Source organism: Aptenodytes patagonicus, chromosome 1 (genome assembly GCF_965638725.1).
Source record: "Aptenodytes patagonicus chromosome 1, bAptPat1.pri.cur, whole genome shotgun sequence".
NCBI lineage: Eukaryota > Metazoa > Chordata > Aves > Sphenisciformes > Spheniscidae > Aptenodytes > Aptenodytes patagonicus.
The window spans coordinates 64,571,272-64,594,532 of record NC_134949.1 but is presented as its reverse complement, the minus strand read 5'-3'; the positions used below and the strand labels follow the sequence as shown (position 1 = coordinate 64,594,532).

Here is a 23,261-nt window from a genome sequence, read left to right as displayed (position 1 = left end):
AGCGCACTGGCCACTCTGGGATTTTAAGCACAGACACCTGGAATATTCTGAGGAGCTTGGATCGGTTTATGATTGACCTGTGACCAATGCGTAAATAGCGCTTCATGTGTGGACACATACTTAAGTTAAAGCATTTGATTTAGTAAAATGTTGTGTCCAAACCAGAATTGCATTTTTCCATCGTACTTTTTTAATTGTACCCGTCGCCAATTAACTTCAGTCAGGTAACGTGCCTGCGCACAGCAGCCTAGACGTGATCCGCCAAACCGAACGCGGGCCGAAACTTACACAGACACCCGCACATAAGGCAGGGGAGAAGGACGACCTCTTTAACGACCTGTCAAAGGGACGAAGGCCTCTCAGCCAGCCAGTGCCAGGCTGCCCACACGCTGCTGGCCGTGGGCCAGGCCTTCTACCCAGACGAGAGGGCGGCCATTTGGGCAGGGGCGGAGAAGACCGTGGGCTCCAGGGGGGCCGGTAGGAAGCCTTTAACGCAGTGTGTGCGGACTGGTGGGGCGCAGGGCCCCGGGGAGGTGGCGGCTGTATGCCGGTGGGTGACCGGCGCCATGGGCAGCGCCCACACGGCCGCCCCCGAGCGGCCCCGCAGCCGCCGAGGAGGAGAGCCCCGCCACCCGCCCCGGGAGACAAACAGGGGCGGGCGGGGCTTCTCGGGGGCGGGGCTCTCGGGGCGGGGCTTCCGCCGGCGGTCGGGCTGGTTCCTGTGGGGGCGGGAGAAGCGCTCGCCGCACGTAGGCGGTGGGGGAGGCGTGGCCCCGAAAGAGGTGTGGCGCGGCGAGGCGGGGCGGGGCACCGGGGCCGGGAGGGCGGGCGCGGCGGGGGGAGGGGCGGGGCGGGGCGCAGCGTGGCGAGGGGCGGGGCGCGGGTGGTCGTTGGCCGTGTCGCGCGGCGGGGCAGCCTCCTCCCGGGGCAGGCACACAAACACCGCGGGCCGCGCGGGGCGGGGGTCGGCGCGGCGGCGGCAGCAGCAGCGCCGCGGGCGGGAAGCGGCGGGGGCAGCGGGGCCGCCCCGCTTCGCCTCCCTTCGGCGCTCCGGCGGCGGCCGGCGCAGGACAATGGAAGAGGCGGCAGCGGCGGTAGTAGCGGCGGCGGCGGCGGCGGCGGGGGGGCCCTGCCCGGCCGATCGAACGGGGGCGGCGGCGCTGAGCGGGGAGAACGAGGCCGAGAGCCGGCAGGGCCCGGCGGAGCGCGGCGGGGAGGCGGCCCCGCTCAACCTGTTGGACACTTGCGGCGTGTGCGGGCAGCCCATCCAGAGCCGGCGGCCCAAGCTGCTGCCCTGCCTCCACTCGGTCTGCCTCCGCTGCCTGCCGCAGCCCGACCGCTACCTCATGCTGCCCCCCGCCATCCCTTCCTCGGCCGCCAGCACCCCCAAGGAGCCGCAGCCGCCGGCGCCCCCCTCCTCGCCCGTCCCTTCGCCGGCCTCACCCCTGCACTGCACGCCCGGTAAGTGGCCCTTGTGAGGCCGACCCCCTCCGCCTGGCCCACGATACCCGTGGTTGGGGGTGCTGCCCCCTCCACCCCGCACCCCCCCCCCCTTCCCCCCGGAGGCCTGTGTATCGCGACAGACGTGGGGGGCGGGGAGCTGTCGCGACGGGAACTTGGGAAGCGCCGGGTGCCGTGGGCGGGGTGCAGGTGCCCGGCGGCGGGGCTGCCGGGGGCACGGACCTGTCAGGGCGGGCTCGGGCTCGGGGCGGGCTGCGCTCGCTGCTCGCCAACGGCAAGGCTGGCGGGGGGATTGTGTTTTGTTTTGGTTTTTTTTTAATTGTTTTTTTTTTTTTTTGTTTTTTTTAAATTTCCCACCTCGGAAGGGAAGGCAGTAATTTTACTTTCCCAGGACCTCTCTGTGTGGATAGAGAGGAGCGGCGGGAGCCGTCCCCCTCCTCCCCCCGCCGGGCCGTGGGTGCGGGGCCGGGCCCGCCTCGGGGGCCGCGGCCGGCCTGGGCAGCTTCCCTCGGTGGGCGCCGGGGGGGGGGGCGGGCTTTGCGCCCAGAAGGGCTTGCTTTTGCCTCTTGCCGGGAGGAAACCTTAATACGGGGTGATGCGAAGGCAGAAAAACGTAGCGAGGAAACAGACTTTTTTGAGTAATGTTTCTAGGCCGGCAGTTTGGAGCTCACCTCGAGGGAAGCCCTGCAGGTGTCATCCCCTTTACGCGGCGGTCAGCCGGGGAGGGTCCGAGCGCCTGGGCGGTGACAAGCGCGGACAAGCAATAAATAACACTTGTCCACGTGATAGGCAGCCTGGATGGATCTGGTAGTGCATTAATGTAAAACTTATTTGTTTAATTGTCGCGCTGAAGGGAGAACGCCGCGAGGAAGTTTTCCCTTGGTAAGCTCGTGGTACTGACATAGTAGCTTATGTCAATGCTGTAGAAGACGTGCAATAAACTCCTACAATCTGAAAGTGCTTTCCTGATGTTTTTGTTTTTTCTTAGCCCTCTTAGGTCTAGTGGGTCACTTGATTTTGTTAAAGGCAGCTTCATCTTAGAAGAAGGTGCAAATAAGCATCCTCTAGTGGAAACGGGTGAAGATCCTGCAGAATCTTGAATAGAAAAGAGGAAGTGCGATGGAAATTGAGCTTCTCTGTTAGTGGAGGTTGTGCGTATCGGCATGTGTAGTGGGGCCTCAAGTGAAAAATTCTACATGAAGAAAGAAGTAGTAACTCCAGATTGCCATTCTTAAGCAAGTATTGGCCATTGTCCTTTAAATGCATTTGGGAAACCTGTACCATCCTGCCAGCAGTTCTGACCAGAAAGATTACATCCTGAATATGCAAAATGATTGCAACAATTCGTAAAGGAACACCCTCTTGAGAGAAAGGAATATTTGGGACAAGTGTAGAGACAGCCTTGCTTCGGAATATCTGAGAAAGTCCTAAGAATGTTATTAACAGGATATGCTGAGCCTCTTCATCTACATGGATGTCTGTGTTAGTGTATTCATTCAGTCTTTAATTTTAGCATGTAACTTATGTAGTAGTCAGACTGCCTAGTCAGAAATTCCAGAATAGGAAAATCTGTGAGACCCAAAGCCAGTATATTTAAGATTGGTTGATCCAGGAGATGTTATTGCTCATACGTCTACGAGTAGAACTGCGAAGTTCTGCATGGGAGGAACAGAAAAAGCACAAGCCTTGGTGTATGATGCGGTATTTGAAGATGAGGTACTTGGGAATGAGAAAGGAGGCAGAGATGCAGCTAGCTCAGGGGTTGCGACTTAGGCTGAGACAATATAATCATCATCTTATGAGTTCTGAGGTCATGAACAGCATAGCTCAGTTCCCAGATGTTCTATTTAAATGTAGCAGAAATAGGGGTCTGTAGTTGAGTAAGAAATGAGATGCATCATAAGAATGAAAAGATAAGTGCTATTCAAACATCTGCTTGAGAGGACAAACAATAGATGAAATAATGAATTGTAGCTACAGTAAACTTGTAGCTCTGTTCGCTCCTTTTGACCATGTGAGTTGGTTCTGTATGAATGAATTGCACAGTATATATTCTTCCTCGTTCTACAAATTTACAGACATACTATTTATTGGTGACATTATTTTTACCCTGTCGACTTTTCTTTCAAGTTATTTTTATGCTTCCACACTACTGTTCATTGTCCAGTAGAAAGAAGACACTTGTATAGATCTCACACTCTCCTTGATGCATTCTTTACGTCTTGTCATGGTTTTGGTCCGGTTAAAATGACAATGGCTGTATACTAGCTAGCTGAGGCCTAACTTGATGATGTGCATTGGCTGCTTTCTGTTTTCCAACTGATATAAAAAAAGTTGTAAACTTAAGTTAGGATTGCCAAAAAAAAAAAAGGTGTAGGTGTCTAAAGCTGATTTATATTGAGGAAAAATGTTATGGTTGGAGGAATTCTTAAATTATCAGAAGATGGCAGGAAGGACAAAACAGTGCAAATCTGTCACCTCTTCTGGTGTAATATGTTGTGCAAAATGTTTGAGGAGTGACCTGAAGAAATAAACTGAACAGTATACGCTTAGACAGTTGGATAGTAAATGCCTCTCATGATGTAAATTATGACATTACTGTGACTAAACTGAAGAAATAAACAGTAAGGAAGCTATTTGTGCTGGAAGGAATGTGCTAGGTAAGGAACACAATAGAACTACAAACTATGAAAAGCTCCTGAAAGATAAGCAGACAGACTGCTTATGCACGTGTGCTGAGCAGTAACATGTTGCACAAAAAGAAGCCTGAAGAAAGATTGGTAGAAGGCAGTCTGTTTTGAACAAAGGAGAGGATGTGATTTGAGAAGTCCTTCACTGAGCCAGCCTTGAGATGGAGTCTTATGCTAATACCCAAATTAGTTGAGAAACAGGTAGCTGAAGAGGAACTGACTTTCAAGTATAATCTGGATATGCTTTTTGTCTTCAGTAAACTGTTCCCAAGCAGAAGCAGTCCTTTGCTTTACTAGAATAACGCGTCTTCAACTTCCAACATGTAGACAAGTTTACATGGGAGAATGTTGGCTCTCTTTCTGTAAAGACACTGACAACTAATAAAGGAGGGCTGTGAAAAAAATTTTCAAACTTGAGCATCTAGAGTGAGTTAAGAATTCTAGCATTCCTCACTTGAATATGAGGTTCAGCATGGGTAATGGCAAAGACAAGTGTCAAGACATGTGAAGGAGTTTCCTGTGGTGGATGTTAATCAGTATTCCTCCTGCAAAGGTAGGCTGGTGACAAGGCTGTTTGGCATGGATATACTCTATACTGCCACTTGCATTCAGTTTTGAAATAAAATAATTTTTATAGAACAGAAAACTTGGGAGTTTCTGATCTCTGTACCGTTCCTGAAGCTTAAGGTGTTGCAGAATCAGCTGTGTGTCAGACTTCAATGGTCTTAGCACCGGAGAACTCACTGTTTGTTTTCTGAATGTCCAATGGCAACTTACTTGATGTAGGTGATATTTTTATTGTTGCATTGCCAAAAAAACGGTTGCTAGGCACAGGACGTTACGAACTGTGGAGAATGCTGCAAGAGTGGGTCTGTAAATGTGATACTAGCTTGCGAGCAAGCGTCTACAGACACGGCTACTAAATATCTTGGCTAACTTCATGCATGTTTTCTTTGTGTTTCACAAATGGCCATTCTTTACTACTTGATTGTGCGAGTTATAACTGGTGCATACAAGAAGGCTGTTATTAGAAACCTGCCATTTGCCCAAATTTTGTGCGGGGTGGCACTTCAATGACTGGTTGAGTAGTAGTCTATATTTAATTAAAGGACAGTGTTCGTAATGTGGGGGGTGTCTGGACATAGTACTCTTGTGGAATTTTTAAATGTGAAAGAGGTACATGAAAACTGCAAAGTTATAGGTTGAGATTCTATTCCTTTTCAAAATATTTATTTAAAGTTGCAAATATCCTTGTTTGTTCTTTATCATCAATCTGTACACAAAACAGATTGGGAACTGGTGTGGGGAAAAACTTATGAATGGAAATGTGTAGCAAAGTTTTATGCAGGTATCATGACTAAATCTTACTGATGTCAGTATCAAAAATAGTAGAGGGAAATTTTTTTTCCTTTGTTTTATCTGTAGACAAACTGACTAGCAAACAAATCTGTATGAAGCTGTTAAAAGCATGTAATGTTTGGACACTCCCAGGATATAAATTCTGGACACTCCCCAAGACTAACAACTCAAATATGTTCGATACTTGCTGTTAATTAAGAAATAAATACTTCAGAGTTACTAAACAAGGATTTTGGTGATGTTCATGTTTCGTACTTCAGCTTATTAATGCCCAGAAATATTTGTTTACCAATACAATTTGGAGATCTATAAGGCATGGAATGAAGGCCTAACTCTTGATATCCCCTCATGTATGCAGATGGCATCTGCTGTTTTATTATGTCCCGCAGTCAGTCCTTATCCAGATAGTTTTAAACTCTTTCAGACTTTCGTCTGATCTTGATACCTGGACTTTCTGATGTCATCACTTCATTTGACCTTGAAAATACAGCTTTCGAAATTAACTTAAATGTTCTTATTTTTCTGTATGTAACATGTTCTTTCCCTCTTTCAGTTTGATAACGATTAGGATCCTTATTAGTTAGTTTGAAGGATATAATAGCTTCATTTGAACTTTCTTACAGTGAAGATCAATTTTTCTTCCAGGTCTTGGTAGTCTAGGAAGACTTAAGATTTTTTTTTTTAATCTGCCTGCTACATATGATTATTTCCATTTCATCTTTCATATTGCCACTTGCTTAAAGTGAATTCTCTCCATCTTCACCATTACAAAGAGCCTATATTTTATTTGTGTGGGTATACACTCATACTTGCACATATATGGTTGCATCTATGCATCCTTTCACAAGTCTTATTTCTCCCGTGCTGCCATCAAGAACTGAATTGTTTAACTTGTAACAAACTTAAGAAGGTTTGGGAGTGCTGACATTTGAAAATAATATACGTTATAGGAATATGTGTAGGAAAGATATGCCTAGTTTTCATACTGTTTTTGATTTGTGCTTACTTTGAATTGAAAACTCCCGGAGCCTCAGAGATTGCATATGGGAAAAGCATTTAGCATTGTTACAGGTGAAATACAATATTATCATTTTGATAGCCTGTAATGGACAAACTTCTTGGCTAAAAAGTCATGAAACTAATAAAAACTTAAAACATTGATCAGTAAACTATCTAGAGAAGGTTCTTATTTTTCTAATTATAATGCCCTTCTTTTAGAAAAAGGTATGCTCTCAAGTTATATATGATGGGATATGATACTAATTGTACAAGTGCAATTTGAAGTAGAGGATATATTTGCCAAAAATTCCTGCATTCTGTTCTACCAGGTATTCCACAAAAATCAGTAGACATACCTATGCAGTCTTCATTAAGGTGGACAATGATGCTGAAAGATTAACGTGGACATGATGCTGAAAGAAGCTTTAATCATGCTTGCTCCAATATGTGATTAATATAAGCATATAATATATCCTTATACTCTTATGTGTGTCTACAGAATAGTGTTTCGAGGGTAGGTTAATGCATTTACATTCTTGCTTCTTTCACCAATAGAAAACGGGAGATTGAAAAGCTGAAGCCATCAGAAACATCAGATGAGTGTTAAAACAACTGCAGTGATGTTCATTTGAATTAGAAGCCTTTTAGAAGTTAGACTGTAGAAGTTACCAAAATAGCTCAACTGTTGTGTGAAACTTTTTTTTTTAAATGAAGATTTAAATCCTCAGAGGCCAGCCTAGCTCTGTTCCAATACAAAATCAGCTTATAATGTCTCTGGTAAGCAATTAATACTTTTAATAATAGAAAGGAATCCTAGATCATAAGGTAACGGGAGAGGAAATATATACTAATGTATTAAAAATTCTCAGATGTGTATCTAGTTGAAAGTATATTGGGTTGTTTTAATGTGTATGATAGAGATGCCTCTTAAGAAAATGAATTGTCTGAAGAGCAAGGGAAAAATAATGGTGCATATCTTCATTAAGAAGCAAGTCGAGGAAGGAGTGTGCTCTTTGTGGGCTAGCTCGTTCATGGGAGAAATGTACTGAAGAGCTAGTAGGCCATGCAGCAGGCTTTTCGGTTCGCCTGCTGACTTACGTGAGTACTACAAAGTGGCCATGTTCACTCAACTTTACCTAGTTGGTTAAATTTAAGAAAGGATTTTTGTTAAAACTCTTGATTTTGAATGTAGTGTTGTTAAAGAAGCTGGTCTTTTGTACAGGAAAAGCTTTATGCCAGGGTTGTGTGAGTTTGTGTTAAGATGCTGTAGGTGGAATTTCCATATTATTTGGTGGAATTTCCCAGTAACAGTAAACTTGTGAAGCTGGTATTTTGCCCGTTATATCTAAACTAAAAACAAGATGGGGAAAACCAGAAAGAATTTAAAGTGAATTTTAATGTGACTGTATTTCAGTTTATGTTTATGAAAAATCTGTTACTTCTGAAATTGGAAATTTAGACTTTTAAAAGATTTTTACAATAAGATGAAATACTTTAATACAGTAGTTTTCACTGATTTCCTAACAATAGCATGCTGGTCAGGCAGGGTTCTTCAGCTGAATATGGCCCTGTAGCTTGCATTGTGGACCTATGCAGATGATCTGGCTGAACTGTGAATAGTAGCAAAATCTTCTACTGGACTTACTATCTCTTATTTAACTTTTATCTGCTGTTAACGGTTTAATGATGCATTCTTTTTTGTTTGGCTAATTTAAAGATCACAGAAAAATTGTTTTCATAGAAAAATTCCAGTGATGATGTTAGAATTTACCTCTGCAAATAGGTAGCTATGGAGTAATTTACTGTTTAAACTATGTACTTGCAGCTCAAACATGCTTTGAAGATGTCAGTGTCATCGTTGAACTGTCTAAATACCTACTTTTTTTTCTAGTGGCCAGAGAGAATGCATAAAAACATAAATGTTTACTGTCAAAGAGAGCATGAAACAGTTGTTTGAAGTAACTAAGACAATTACACCATTCTTAACAAGAAACAGTCTTGTAAAGTCAGGTATGAAACCAAAGGTTGAGCAAAAGAATGTTCCTAGTTACTTGATACTGTCTCTCCAGTGCTTCAAGTAGATGCTTATTTGAAGCTTTTATGTGGGAGAAAATTGTGTATTACCTTGCATAGATTACTAACTTACGATAGAGGACTGATGTTAAACAAGCTTTCTAGTTATTTTTGAAGTTTATCAGTGGGCTATGGAAAAAGGGAAGACAGTAAGCAAGACTCAGCTGTTTGAACAGCACTCTTGGGTTTTGAGGGCCCTTGTTTCCAAAGTGGATTTGGGTCATGGGCACATCTTCATTTCAAAAAAGAAATCTGCAACTCCAGTGCTGAACCCTCCGTAAGTGGGAGTACATGGACAAGAGAACTGAGCCATTTGCTCTCTGACTGTAGAAAGATTCCTGCTTCTGATTTAAAAAAAAGTTGCTTGTGGCAACTTATTAAAGTGGTGAGTTCCCCTTTCTACTATAGTCCCTTAAGTGAATATAGTGCAATTTGAATAAAACAAGACTGTAGCTGAAATACCCTTTGAACTAAAATGATTAACTAATTTGAAAAGTGACTGTATATTTTCCCAGTGAGCTGATACATCTGTCTGTACTGTACATAGTAAAAAAGAAACAGGACTATTTTTATGTAAATGTTGACTTGGAAAACCCCCAATGTATTTTCTAGCATGTCTGCGAGTTCAGAAAGCATGTAATAAACTTAAAAGTTCACTTCATCAGCTTCATTCATTTCTAGGCATCTGCTATAGAGTCACAACATGGTTAAGGATGTGCGGAGCTGAAGTTTGTTGAACTAATGCTATAAGCCAGCCTAACAGAAGTTCATGTTATGCTTAGGCTGCTGCTGAACTTGCTATGTCAGGACACTTGTAATACTGATGCTGATTAGAGGAGGGAATGCTGGCAGCTGTGCAGGGAATGAGTAGGTGGGAAGAAAGAGAGGTAGAGCTGCAGCACGTTGCTGGGGAATAAGACATTTTAAAGCGGGAGCAAGGTTCTAATTTTAAATGCAAGGTACGGTGCCTTGGTAAAACAGCCCAGCACCAACAGGCCTGTTACTAGAAATGAGTAGTATGCAAGATTGGCCTGAACAGCAGAAGTGTGAGTTGAAACATACTTTTTTTTTTCAACCTGGACTCCGCTTTAAAATGAGTAAACTACTTGCTAAAGTAATGTAGGAGTGTAGACTACCTGCCCTCCTGCTAGTCAGTTGGTTTAAAGAGAAGTGGAAGTAGCTTTGAATCATCCTTGCCTTTTGGAAGACTTCTGTAACTTGTAACTATTGTTTCAATAGTTTTCAAGTAAAAGTTGAAATTCATAGCATTTCCTAGCCCCACATTGATTAACTAGGGTAGTGGGCAACTGATCAGTCAGAAGCTGAGATAAAGACAGTCTATTCAGCAGACAGGCTTTGTTGAATGAATATAGAGCTGTGTCTGATAGCAGGACCTCAGTAATGGCTAAATGTCCTGGGAACATTGAAATCTTGGAGGTAGCATACTTCAGGGTTAGATTTAGCTCTTTTGTGTGTTTACAGCTTCCCAGTTCCAGTAGTACCTTTGCTTGTTTAAGCAGTTGGTTGTCAGCCCTCAGTAGTTCTGCTCCTTACTTGCTTTGTCTTGTTTGGGGGTCTTTTATCACACATTAGCAGCTATTGCTCTCAGTTGTTTTAGCCTATGAATTACTGAGCTTACCAACTACAGACTACTTGGCCTTCAGTAGTTCTGTTTTCTCTTCCCATTGCTGGTAGCAAGTGGGGACTGTGAGGTTATAATGCGCTGGCTAGCAAATCTTTCTTTGAAATCCCCAAAATAATTTAGAATACTTTGATTGTTTAGTTTAATCAAATGTTAAAGGAACTTGATCTCCTTTGAGAAGCTCTACTTTTCATCAGTCCCTTCTCTATGCAAGAAACTCAAATGTGGATTCAGAGCTCATGCTGTAAACCTTGCTTGAGTAAGTATTATCGCAGAATATAGATACATAGAATTCTTTCCTAGGATAAACATAGGTGTAGTTTGCCTCCCATAGTCTACCTGAATGTGAGTCCAGAGATGTTAGCAGCCCTTTCTTCAAATAAAACACTCCAAGCTGTAAAATAGAATGGTTATTCCCTGCTACATAGCAAAGGCAGAGTCCAATGTTGTGAAAGAGTGTTCAGAATAGCCTGGGATGGAATGTACGGGAGGGCCTGTGGTCCTCCCACATCTTCTAGCAGTGAAGATTAAACAAAAAAACCCCCCTAGAGCAATAGGGTCTTATTCTGTATCATAAGAATGACCTGCCAGAATTGCTTTTACCACTCGATAAATATACAACAAATACTGTTGGGACTGGCACCATCAGTAAAATTCTGTGTACCTGGATAGACTGAGCAGGTTCAACTGCAGACTGGGAGACAGTCCTCTGTTGCCTTTTTCTTCTTAGAAATGGCCTTATAACTGGGACCAGATACAACTTAGAAGCAAAGCCACAGTTTATGGTAGCTCGTATGTCTTTAGGTTATTATCACTGCTGTTTAAATTCAACGAGGCCAAAGATCTTGTCTCGAACTAATCATTCTAGAAGCTGTTTTGGCAAAATGAAGACGACTTTATATATGGACATCCCAAACGGATCGAACTGACAGTTCTCTTCCCTCTGTTCCGCCCTTTATGCAAGAGCTGAATGTAGTCTGGATTCTTTAAGAAGCTAAATGCTAATCTTGCATCCTTTTAAAGTCCATTTAGCAACAGTATTATGGTATTGTGTTCCAATCTGATTGTATTTATTGTGTGGGGTTTTTTTCTTTTTCCCTGCTTCTAGTTCCATTGGGATGAGATCAGAAGGTTTTCTTTGGCTGCCTTTTGACTGATATAAATTATTGAGAATATAGTATAAGTGCTATGATGTCAGGATGTCTGACTTCAAATGTTTGCCAGAATAGCTGTGGTTCTGCCTTAAAGATGTGGTTGGTTGTTTTTTCTTCTGTCACTATGCCAGCCAAGTAGGTTAAGAACCACAATGCCATGGTTGAACCTTTGTGAATATTCCTTAAAAATAAAGTAGGAATAGAAGTATAATCATAGTTCATTGCCAAACTGGTATTGGAGGCAAAGTATAATGTTTCCAGAACTTTATTATCTTAACTAATATATGATCAATCCTTTCAGGCAGTATGGCACAGAAGGTGGAAATAGATCAAGTGAATCTAAAGGACAGGTAAATGGCATTTATGAAGATCAGTTTTGGTAGAAGATTCATTTCCCTAAGCTTCATTTTTAGTACAGAGTGTGTCATGCTGGGAAAACGCCTTTGAAGGAGCTCTTCTCTGGTTTTGGGAAAATGGGGGAAACCATAGGAAGACTAGATTTCTTCAGTGGATGTTCACATCAGCCAACAGGGTCTAGTTCATGGTTCAGTTATCTACTGCAGATTACAACAAGAGAGAATATCAGGAGATAGGCAGTGGGAACACAAGTAGTATCACTGCTGCCTCTGTAACCTGCTGTTTTCTGAGAGCTGTAGGGCAGCTATTTAAAATCACTGTCGTTCTTACTTGATCAATCAGTGCGTCTCTTCAACCCAGAAGGAATATGTTTTATTAGTTACATTCAGTAATTATCACATTAATGCAGTATCAGTGGAGAAGGAACAATGCTGCTTCTTAATTAATGCTGGTTCTTGGAGGCTGTAAAGTCTGTGTGGATCTCACAATGCATATGTTGCTCCAGCTTTGTAGTCTTAAAGTTATGTGCGAACTGGAAAAAAACAGTCATCTTGCTTTTTGAACCCTTACAGCAGTGCTGTGGGATACTGAGCACACAGAGGAATATAAAGTGAGTTGGCTTTTTATTCCTGTACGTCTACACCCAAAAGTGCAATGCTTGTAACCTGCAGATAACTTGGAGGATATTATCCTCTCTAATTACTGGTTTTATAATTTTGGAGGGATTCTTGCAATTGAACTGGATGCCCAGTAGTGGATAAGAGTATTAGTGTATTTACTGGAAAGAAGTGGATGTTTTTAAGGTATGATTCATCTGACCAAGTGTAGACATCTGCTTTTAGGGTGAGACAACTCATGACCCAACTATATTACCTAGGTCTGCATTGACTACAAAGGGAACTTCATGTAAATCAACACTTAGATGAATCCCACTGAAGGTATTAACATTTGGCAACACTGCGAAGAAACTTTATCCATCTTTCAAATGTGCAAACTTTAACTTTATGGAGTCACTTCGGCATAGTAAATCAGTATTATTTCTGTGCTGCCATTAAGAGTTACTCTTTCATAGATGCGAACATTCTGCATGTGGCATGCTTTAGTATTAAACAGCTTTTGAATATAACAAGAAGTCAGAAAAGACTGGATTTGGGAATCTTGGGGGTTTTCTGCTCAAATAAATTAAATGGCTTGAATATTTATGGGGTTTTTTTATTCCAATAATAATGTCTTGCAGAGCACTCAGACCTATTTGATGGAAACTGCAGGAAATAAGAAGTATCTTTATTTTTTTGTTCTTATTGACTACGTTTATCAGAGTGGGAATTTTCATCAAATATTGTTTGTGCCCTTCATTGTCTTTGTCCCTGTTGACAGCAAGCTTTAAAAAACAAAAAGTGTAGAAATCCTTAAAATATTATCTGGTTAATAATGAAAGTGTTTGTTATATAACAGACTTACTTTTAATCTGTGCTGAAATTGTACCTTTATAAATATTCAGAAATTACTGATAAATACATATTAAGTTCCTCTTTCTCACTGTTGGGAATCTAAGTCCTGGGCATTGTACTTGTGTGGTAAATGTGCTATTATCATATTGTCATGGAAGAATATATTGAAGAGATACTAATTAGCAAAAAATCTATTTTTTTAATATCAGCCTGCCCTTTTGTTTTCTTCTTTCCACCCCCTCACCAAACAAAATTATCTAAACAAAGGCAGAACCTATTAATCTAAATCGGCATATTATTTCTACATACTTCTGAACATTTATTCCCTGCATATACAACTTATGGATAAAGTTGATGGAGTGTTCCATTATATTTGTTACATCACTGTAATCTATATTTTGAGATAGTTTGAAGGAAACGTAACAGAGGTATTGATGACTTCTGAACTCTAAGTCTGTCCAGAAGGAGAATTTCAAAATAGCTATCTATATAGCAGAATACAGATGGATGCAGCAAACACTGCAGTTAACAAGTTGGTGGCTCTGAATATTGACACTTAAGTGATTTTAACCAAGTTTTCCTTTGGAGCTACAGACTGCAGTTTGTTTGGGTACTACATAAGAGATTTTCTGTGTCCCTCTCAGTTGTATTTTCCACCAGGAATCTGAAATCACAATAGCAATGATATGTGGAATAGAGTAGACAGGTAGGTTGAGATTTAGCTGTCCAAACTGGAGTATCTTCTGCCACTTCTGGATTTCTGGGATGCCTGTGATATTCAAAAAAGGGCTGGCAGATGTACTGTACAATCCACAGGAGACCTATTTCCTTCTGGAGTAGTAGCTGGAAGCCAGGCAGCATATCCTCCACTAATTAGGTATGTCTGTTTAGGCACCTGAATTGCTCCCCTGAGGCTAGTGCCTTGAAAAATGAGGGCCAAGAGGCTAGTTTCCCAAGTCCTGATAGTTTCCAGTTACTGGGCGATGATCATACTGAGAATGGGAGGAGACTTGTGAAAGAACAGATTGCAAGGGTGCATCTGAGCACTCGAAGAAGAGAGGGAGTAACATGAGCTAGCCGAAGGCCTTGAATTGCATTAGCATTCCTGCTTTGGGTGACATTTCTCCTGAAATACTCTGACTAAAGCCTGTTACCTGCTGTTGTTCCCACTACTGCTTCCAACTTGATTCCCTTAATGTGGTCCGGATTCTTAGAAGTTATTTTTTGAGGCTGCTTTTACTTTCACATCTGCTCAGTGTTGATGGGAACATTATGGTATCTGGGGCTAAATGGAGGAAGTGGGTGAAACAGTGAAGAGCGTCACATCTTGGAGTATAGTTTCATCTTTTCAACAAAGGGTTAGAAAGAACGAACTTCTTCAGTGTCTTCCAGAAAGGCTTGGTTCTTTGGCTTGTGACTGGCTCCAACTGCCCAAATGATAATCTGTTTACCTACTTTTTTTATAACTGTAATTTCTGGTGATGCATTGTACTGCAACTGCTGAACTGTCAGCTGGTAGTAGATGAGAAATCTAAAAGATGAAGACCAGACTATGAAATTTCTTGCTACAAACAAGCGAATACTAGCTGTGTCGTACTCACAACTCTGAGGTGGGGTCCATCTCCTTACCAGAGTTTCTGGCAATAGAAATTTTTTACCCCAGTGATCTTTTTTTAAATAGTAATAACATCATGCTAACATGTTGCTGTTTGGGGAGAAAAGTATTAATTTCCGTGATCCTGAAGCATATGGATACAATGGACTTGAGCGCTGTTGACAGGAACCTAGAGTGTCTGCAAAATGGTATTTCAGTAGAATGTATGAATCTAGACAGCATTAAACCCACGTTCAAAATGTTAGCAACTTGAAAAATTAAATATTAGGCTGCTCAGAGAAGACAATGCAAGAATGTCACTGAATCTTAAAAATCCTTGCATCTTGTATGCTTGAATTCATTACATATAAGTTGGAAATACTTGACAATTTCAGGACTTGCAAGAATGTATTTTAATTTTGATGAAAGAAGTGCTCATCAGAGTCAGCAGTGACAATTCGCATAATTGTTGGCAGCTTCTGCATCGTCGTTTAAGCATGTTCATTGCAAGGCAGTGGGGTTTTTTATTCATCATCTTGTACTTAAATATTGTCTATGCCACAATAGCAGTATTTCCCTTTGTTACCATTATGACACTTCGTATAATTGTGTTGTCGAAGGAAATGCATTGGACGGCCTTGGATGTGAACATAAACTCTCCTTTCTGAATTTCTTAAGGTATTCAGAAGTGGCTGGAGAGTCAGCCCTTGCAAAATTTACAATTTATGAAGTCCTAATATGTGATATTTGAAATGTTTGAAGATTGGGCACGTATAGCAAAAACAATGAACCATTTCACAGAGCAGCTGAAATATTTTTAATTCAGCTCTGCAGTGCTTTCCAAGAAAGTCAACGCACTGCAGCATAAAAACTGGCCTGTAACACTCTTCCAGAGGGGGGATTACAGCCAGTAGTCTTTGTCTGGTTTTCATCTATTTACATTTTAAAGGGTGGTAAATAAAGCATTCAGGTTTTAATAAACTTATCTGCTAGATTGGTGGTTGCTTTGAATGTTTATATTTTGGCAGTAAGTGCCAGTTTCCCCTTGAGATGTGCTTGCTTGTTGGTTTAACCTATCTCCCCTCCACTAGCAGCAGCAGGCTGTCAGAACTAGATAGGAGCAGCTTTTTCTGGAACGAACTGGTTTGAAGAAGTTGCCAATTTTGCAGCAGCAGTATTGGCTTAATGAGAAACAAGAGGAAAGCAGTAATTATTTTTAAAATTGATTCAGATGTTATTGCACATGATATCGTCTCTTGAATTAAGTTTTCTAAGTGTTTGTTTTTAACAGAAAAACATGACCTGTGTAAATATAACCAGTTTACCCTCAACCCCATGCATTTTAATGAAAAACCTTGCAAATATTAATGGTGTCTATATACACAGCGAGAAGAGAAAAGATTCTGTAGGTCATAAGTGAAGTGCCCTAATTTTCTGTGTAGTTGTACTAAAAAACTTATAGCTGGCACTGTCTTCAGTCTCTAACATACCTTCTATTAATGTTAATTAGCCTGTCCATTTTTTAAGAATTTTAACTGTATGTGTGACTCGCTGTTAGTATTTTCTGTTCTGAAATCTGTATAGTTTAAAATTTCAAACAAGACTCCTGTAAAACCAGGGAAAATTGCCTTACACAAGCCTAATTAATTTATTTTGTAATGACTATGTCATTTTAGGGAAAATTAGTTACCAGTTGCTTCTAAGCACTCTATTTAATAAAGAGAGCTCCCTTTCACAAAACTAGGTTGGTTTTGGTTTTTTTTTTTTTTTACTGATCTCTACTGAAGAAAGGGAACCCATAAGCCCTCCTTTTTTAGTAAAACACTTTGCATCTACAAATAAAAATACCCTTTTGGATCTACAAATAATTATCCAGTGTCTTTATTAAATTGGCTCTGAAACCTGTTCGCTACAGTGAAGGCGCAAATGAGCCGAAACTGGGGCAGACCAGAGCAGTCTCCTCCTGTTGTCTCAGGATGCTTCAGTAGTCTGAAATGTACTCCCAGGAAATTGAGAACTGAGTTGGAAATAATACAGTATATACCGTAAATTCATTCTGCTGAATGGCTTGAGGTGGCATTGCTGTGGATGCAGTGTGTAACTCGTGAAGAAGTAAGAATGTGCCATGGTTTCCCCTACGTGTCTAAAATGCAGGCTGGCATTCCCTGAAGAGGCATACATGTTGTGGGCCTGTAGCCAGTGAGAACTGTTACGGTGGAAACTAACTCTTGTCTCCTGGCACAACCCTACTGAATCCACGTCGTATTCTTTAATCCAGCTCATTGCATGGCAGCATAAATCTTCGTGTTGGTGTGGGCTAGAAATGAATGGGCAGGGGAGCCAGCGTTGTTACTTTTGTTAGCAATGTGGTGTCCGGGCCTGGTTCAAGCAAAGTCTGAATGTAAGGTTCCATAGCTGTTTGTTTTTTTTTTTTTAATATGAATGGCTGTTGCTGCTAAAAAAGGGTGGAGGTCTTCCCCTTTACTCCTCCTGCTCAAAAGCCACGTGCTCTTGATCCAGCTCACTATACAGCTGCATGAACAACTATACTGGCTCAAAGGAGTAGATGAAAATGTGGGATCTTATCACTTGCCATCCTCATGATAACCATGATGGTGATTATGGAACTCCTCCCAAGTTAAGTGATATGTTTTCACCTGCTCACTGGAGCACTCTGGAAATGGTTGTTCCATTTAAAAAAAAAATCTTATAGAATTATTTTGATAAAAATAAACCCTGATGTTTGAGAAATTCATTCTTCTGAGCAAGAATGAACAGGTAAGTGTGCTTTTAAAATCTTACTTCCTGCAATGATTTCATGTTAGACACTAACAGTTACCAATTGACACATTGGAAATACATACTCTCAAAGCTCAGTGGACTACCTACCTAGACTTAGGTTTTCCCTCAGCTTGCATCAGTGCACAGAGGCAGGAGGAGAAACAGTTTCAAGCCTCTCTTCCTTCTTGATAGACAATGGATTTCTTTGTTTTATACCTTTGAATGAAGATACTTATGTAATAATAGGTTATTAAAAGACAGCAAACTATACAGTTCTTGTTAGAATTCTTAAATTTGAGAATTTAAGCCCATGTAAAATGGGACTGTTCTCAGTGAAAGGCATTCCAATGCATGTTTTCTTATCCCTTGCAGTGTTGCCCTTTTGAAGATTCAGTAAGTGCTAAGGCTACAGAGGAACCTTACCTATTTCTAACAATACATGGGGGGGTTTTGTCCTCTCTACTTCTCAGTTTTTTTTTTGTTTTTTTTTTTGTTCGTATCCACTAAAACTTGCAGTGCTTCAGGCCCAAACACACTTAAATTTTCAATTATTTTACAGATTAATCCTGTGGGTTTTTCTTGTTTCTCTTCCCCCCTGCATTTGCCCCATTGTAATGGGCACTACAGGGCTGGAAGCAGTAGATTGCATTTGATGTGAACAATACGGATGACTGTTAGAACCAGAAAACAGTTTTCTTGTTATCACTAGAGAAAACGAGGTTCTGTAGGAGTGAATATTATAAATTGGAAGGAAGGATGGCAAATCAGCTGGCAACTGACTGAAGCTTGACAAAAGGTTGAGAGGGAAACATAGGGTTTGAAACAAACAGGCAATCGGGGAAGGGTAAGTAGTCAAAAATGGAACAACTGGCTGAAGGTCCCTGGTTAACTGTTCCTGTAGCGGCTCTGGTGTGCTGGAGTCACTGCTGGATCCTCTTTGGTGTTTGTTTCCTTTAAACTGCAGTATGTAGATGATGGTAGGTGATGCTTCTTCAGGCAATTTTAGGAAAATGTAAGGTCACCTTTGCATAATTCCTCATCTCCCCCCACTGAGGAGGAATAGGAAAGGTAGCTTGATCTCAACTTGTTTCCTCTTCTAAGTAATTCTAGATCTGGTTTTCTCAGATATTCCCTGTGTCTCTAGAGTGTAGTGCAGCATCAGGCATTCTGAAAGGAAATTACATTAAAAATACCAAGTGTAACTCTTTTTATTTCTGGGAATTTGCTATCGTAGCAAGTCTTCTTTTAGAGAATCTTCAGGAAGGAAAATTACTTTTTCACCAAAAAATAACTTGTCTTGGAAGCCTCTTAGCTGTATTGTTCAATTCACACACAAATATCTCAAAGCTCTTTAGAGCTGATTGGGTCAAGAATTAGTTGAGCATCAGAACATTATCAGGATAAACAGTAGAGCCTCACCATCCAGGAATGTGCTTAACCTGAACAGCATTAACCAAAATACTGAACTGAATCTGATGCTGTTTCTGATGCTGCTGCATTATAATTGCTCTGACAATGTTTATTTTAAGATACTGGTTTTTTTGTCTTTTATGAAAATACTAGGTCTGGGCTGACTTGGTAATGTACTTGAATATATACTTGGTATAGCAAATATCAATTGCAGAAATAGTTTTTGGATTAGTGAAATTTCATTATATTATCCCACAGTGTGTGGGTTAATAATGTTCTGTGCTGCAGCTTTCCAGATTTTTCTTCTCTTTTGCCTTCATTCCTTTTATCAAAACTGTGGGTATTTGGGGGGAGGACTGAACAGCAAAATAGTTTGGGGATTTTTTTTTTCCCTTTAAACCAATAATGTAGTTTTTATTTGATGACATAGTATGCTTATATAGTTTTATTAGAGGATGAAGTATTTTCCTTACCAGTTTATATAAGGAAATCAACTCAATGGCTTTTAATATCTTGCTACTCAGAATTTTAATCTTCTTGAACAGACCATAGTATAATAGCTAGAGTTCCCAGCCTTGAAAGCACTGAATTGCGGCACAATTCAGGAAGCAGGTGTCTTGAAACAAGAGGAAGGAAGTATTGGCAATAAGATTAAGCATGGTTAGAAAGTTATTGCACGATTGCTTCCAAACCTTAACACTAACAAAAAAAAAAAAAAATTGATTCATTGTAGCACTAGGAAAGTGTCTTGCAGAGGGAATCGATGGAGGAAATGTTAATTCAGAAGTTAATTTAGGAATTGCATTCTATGCATGCTTAAGGAACAGTTTAAAATGTAAGTAAATGTTTATGAGGAAAAAAGGTGTAACAATGAACATTAAAAACAAATACATATGTGGAATGTAGTAAGAAAATGCTGGGGCTATATTAACTTGCCTTTGTATTGCATTCCTTCTTCCTGTATGGTATTGTAACTCTATGAAATACAAGCAGAAATGTCTTTGGAAAATATCATTGTCCTTTTAGTTGTTCAAAAAAGTTAGAGTTAATTGTTTGCTACAGCACCTGTTTGCTTGTTAGCAAAAGGCTTGTATGTGTGCTCCCATGTTTGCTTCAGCCATCTGTCTTAACGCTATTTGTCAGTTATGACTTTAAACCAACCTGACTCTTTATGCACCAAAAGAAGTCAAAGTCCTCTATCAGGTCTATTAGTAGGCTGGGGAGAGCAGTAATCCTTAGTGTGCAGTGTTGTGTTTTGTTACTACTGCAGGACCTAGGAGGAGATGCTTGTCCATGGTCTGAGTTAAGTCTTTGTACTGGAAAACTGGATGAGGAAAAAAGGGTTTCAAACCATGTCTGTGATTCCTTTATCAAATCATCACTGTACATACAAAATATATTATAAATAATATGATTTGAGATAGTAGAAGTAATCTATTAAAACTGTCAAGTCATTAATATGCTGATATTTATTGTACACTGTTTCCATTTTTATTGTTGATACCAAAAGACTCTAGCATGCATCTATCCGAGTTTTCCTCCTATCTTTTAAATAAAATTTCTCTTAAGCTACTGTAGTATATGGTGTCATCTAGTAGGCTAGTTTGAGGACAATGACACTGTCTCAGTACTCTTCTGAGTCCTTTTTGCTTGGGAAAAGGAAGAAGCATAAGATCTCTCTGGTTAGCAATATTCTAAACTGGATTAGACCTCCAAAGTGGTACAGATATTGTAATTGGCATGAGGTTATGTATTCTCTACATCTCTCTAAGGTTGCACCATAGACTATCTCAAGTTGGAAGGGACCCATAAAGATCATCGAGTCCAACTCCCTGCTCCTTGCAGGACTACCTAACACCAAAACATATGACTAAGAGCATCATGAAGACACTTCCTGAAGGCTGACAGGCATGACAGAGCACTGTCTTCTCCATATATAAAACCTGCAAAGTTACATACGAACCAGCATCTCTTTCAGATCCACTTCGCTTCTCTTATCAACTAAGATAGAATTCTAGTTTAAAGGATTTAGCTTTAAAAAAACAAACAAAACCTCAAAACCAAACAAAGAACCCAAACAAACAAACAAAAAATCCCAGAACTATTAAGATCTGTCTCTGTGTGTGGTGGGTTAACCTTGGCTGGCTGCCAGACACCCACCAAGCTGCGTGCTCTCTCCTCCCCTTCAACAGGACAGATAAAGACAGGGAGATGGTTTATCAATTACCATCATGGGCAAAACAGATTCAAGGTGAGGAAGATTAATTTATTGCCAATTAAATAGATTTGGATGGTGAGAAACAAACACAAAAATAATAAAAAACCCAAAACAAACCTTCCCCCTCACACCCCTCTTCAACTTCACTCCTTCATTCCTGACTTCACCTCCTCCCCTACTCGAGCGGTGGAGCAGGGATGGGGAATGGGGATTGTGCTCAGTTCATAACAGTTCCTCTCTGCCGCTCCATCTTCCATCTGCTTGTTCTCTGCTCCAGTGTAGGGTCCCTCGCATGGGATACAGTCCTTCAAGACCTGCTCCAATGTGGGTCCTCTCCATGGGGTACAGTCCTTCAGGAACAGGCTGTTCCAGTGCGGGTCCCCCACAGGCCATAGTTCCTGCTGGAAAAACTGCTCCTGCATGGGCATCTCTTCATGGGATGCAGCTTCTGCCAGGAACCTGCTCTGGTGTGGGCTTTCCACAGACTGCAGCTTCCTTCAAGGCATATCCACCTGCAGCATGGAGTCCTCCACAGGCAGCAGTGTGGACATCTGCTCTAATGTGGTTTTCCATGGGCTGCAGGGGGACAATCTGTTTCACCATGGCCTTTTCCATGGGCTGCAGGGGAATCTCTGCTCTGGCACCTGGAGGACCTCTTTTCCCCCTCCTTCTTCACTGACCTGGGTTTCTGCAGGGCTGTTTCTCTCACATTTTTCTTACTCTCCCAGCTGCTGTCGCACAGCATTTTTTACCCTTTCGTAAACACGTACACGGAGGCGCCACCAGCATTGCTGATAGGCTCAGCTTTGGCCAGCGGTGGGTCCGTCTTGGAGCTGGCTGGAATTGGCTCTGTCTGACATGGGGGCAGCACCCAGTGTCTCCTCACAGAGGACACCCCTGCAGCGCCCCCGCCCTTGCCCTGCACTCTACCAAAACTGGACACGTAAACCCAATGCACCACATTACTGGACCAAATCTTATTCTAAAAGAGGACTCTGCACATGAAAAAATTTAAATGTTCTATGTCATCTTTAGAAACAGATACTGAGCAAATCCAGTAACTTTCCTGTTCCTGTTCCCAGTATTTCTTGTTTATAACTTTCTGCAGCCTGGCCTTTACGGGTGTGTGCTCTTAGGATTGTGCTGATGCGTTCTGGGCTGTAAGCGACATAAATAACGTGAACTGACTTAAATCCCATCAGATCTGTGATAGCTGACAACTGTACAATTTGTACTGGATGAATGGCTGAAAACTTTGCTTGGTTTATGTGTAGTTTTATCATTTTATACAAAAAGCTGCATTCTGTAGCTAGTATTGCAAAGTAAGAATTTACTTGAAAATTACTATTTCCAAATAAAACTTTAACAATTATGATAGGTAACCCTGATAACGTCAGTTGAAATGCTAATTTTGAAACAGTTATGTTTGTCCATGAGCTTTGCTAAATTAGAACGTGTGTCTTTACTTGAATATAATCAGTGTTCTTTTTTTGTAACTTTGTATACATGGTTTTCGTATTTATCCATGTTTTCCATTTAATTCCAAAATAGTCGTCGTCTTTCCTCTTCTGCCTCTGTTTTCCCATAGGAAGCTCTGAATTCTGGGTTCATTGTAAACCATGTTTTTCCTTCCCAGTAGCTTAGTGTCTCTCTTAGTTACCTGGGTTCTGGTGAACTGCCAGCTCCTCACCGTGTTCTGCAGGACTGTGTGGTGATTATACAGTGTACTCCACTGTACTATTTGTTTACTGATAAGGAGCGCGGGTAGAAATTCCAGTGCTGATGTGCAGCATATCTGTGTGAGGGAGGCTGTCTCTTTGAGGTGGCTAGGTTGAAGTTCTGAAATGAACCTGCATGAATTCATTAAGTACTGTTATTTGCCATGACCCTTTTGTTTCAAATGCAACATGCATGAAAAAACATGCACAGAGCACTCTGCTTGCACCTTCCATTTCCCACTTGGAGAGTGGAGAGGAAAAGACCACACGTGGTTTATATTGTTCAGTACATTACTGAAAGAGCCTTGGATACATTAAGAATAGTAGATAAGGACCTGAAAGGAATGCTGCCTG

At 41.3% G+C, this 23,261-nt stretch overlaps 1 protein-coding gene across 1 annotated transcript in view; it reads left to right on the top strand.

The window, feature by feature from the left end:
• The first annotated feature begins 1,073 nt into the window (after window positions 1-1,073).
• The window catches only part of TRIM24 (tripartite motif containing 24), a 61,456-nt gene continuing 39,268 nt past the window's right edge, over window positions 1,074-23,261 (top strand). Inside the window, exon 1 of the mRNA XM_076339946.1 lies at window positions 1,074-1,461. Within this exon, the coding sequence (XP_076196061.1) occupies window positions 1,074-1,461 (388 nt within the window). The remainder of the gene's footprint in view (window positions 1,462-23,261) is intronic.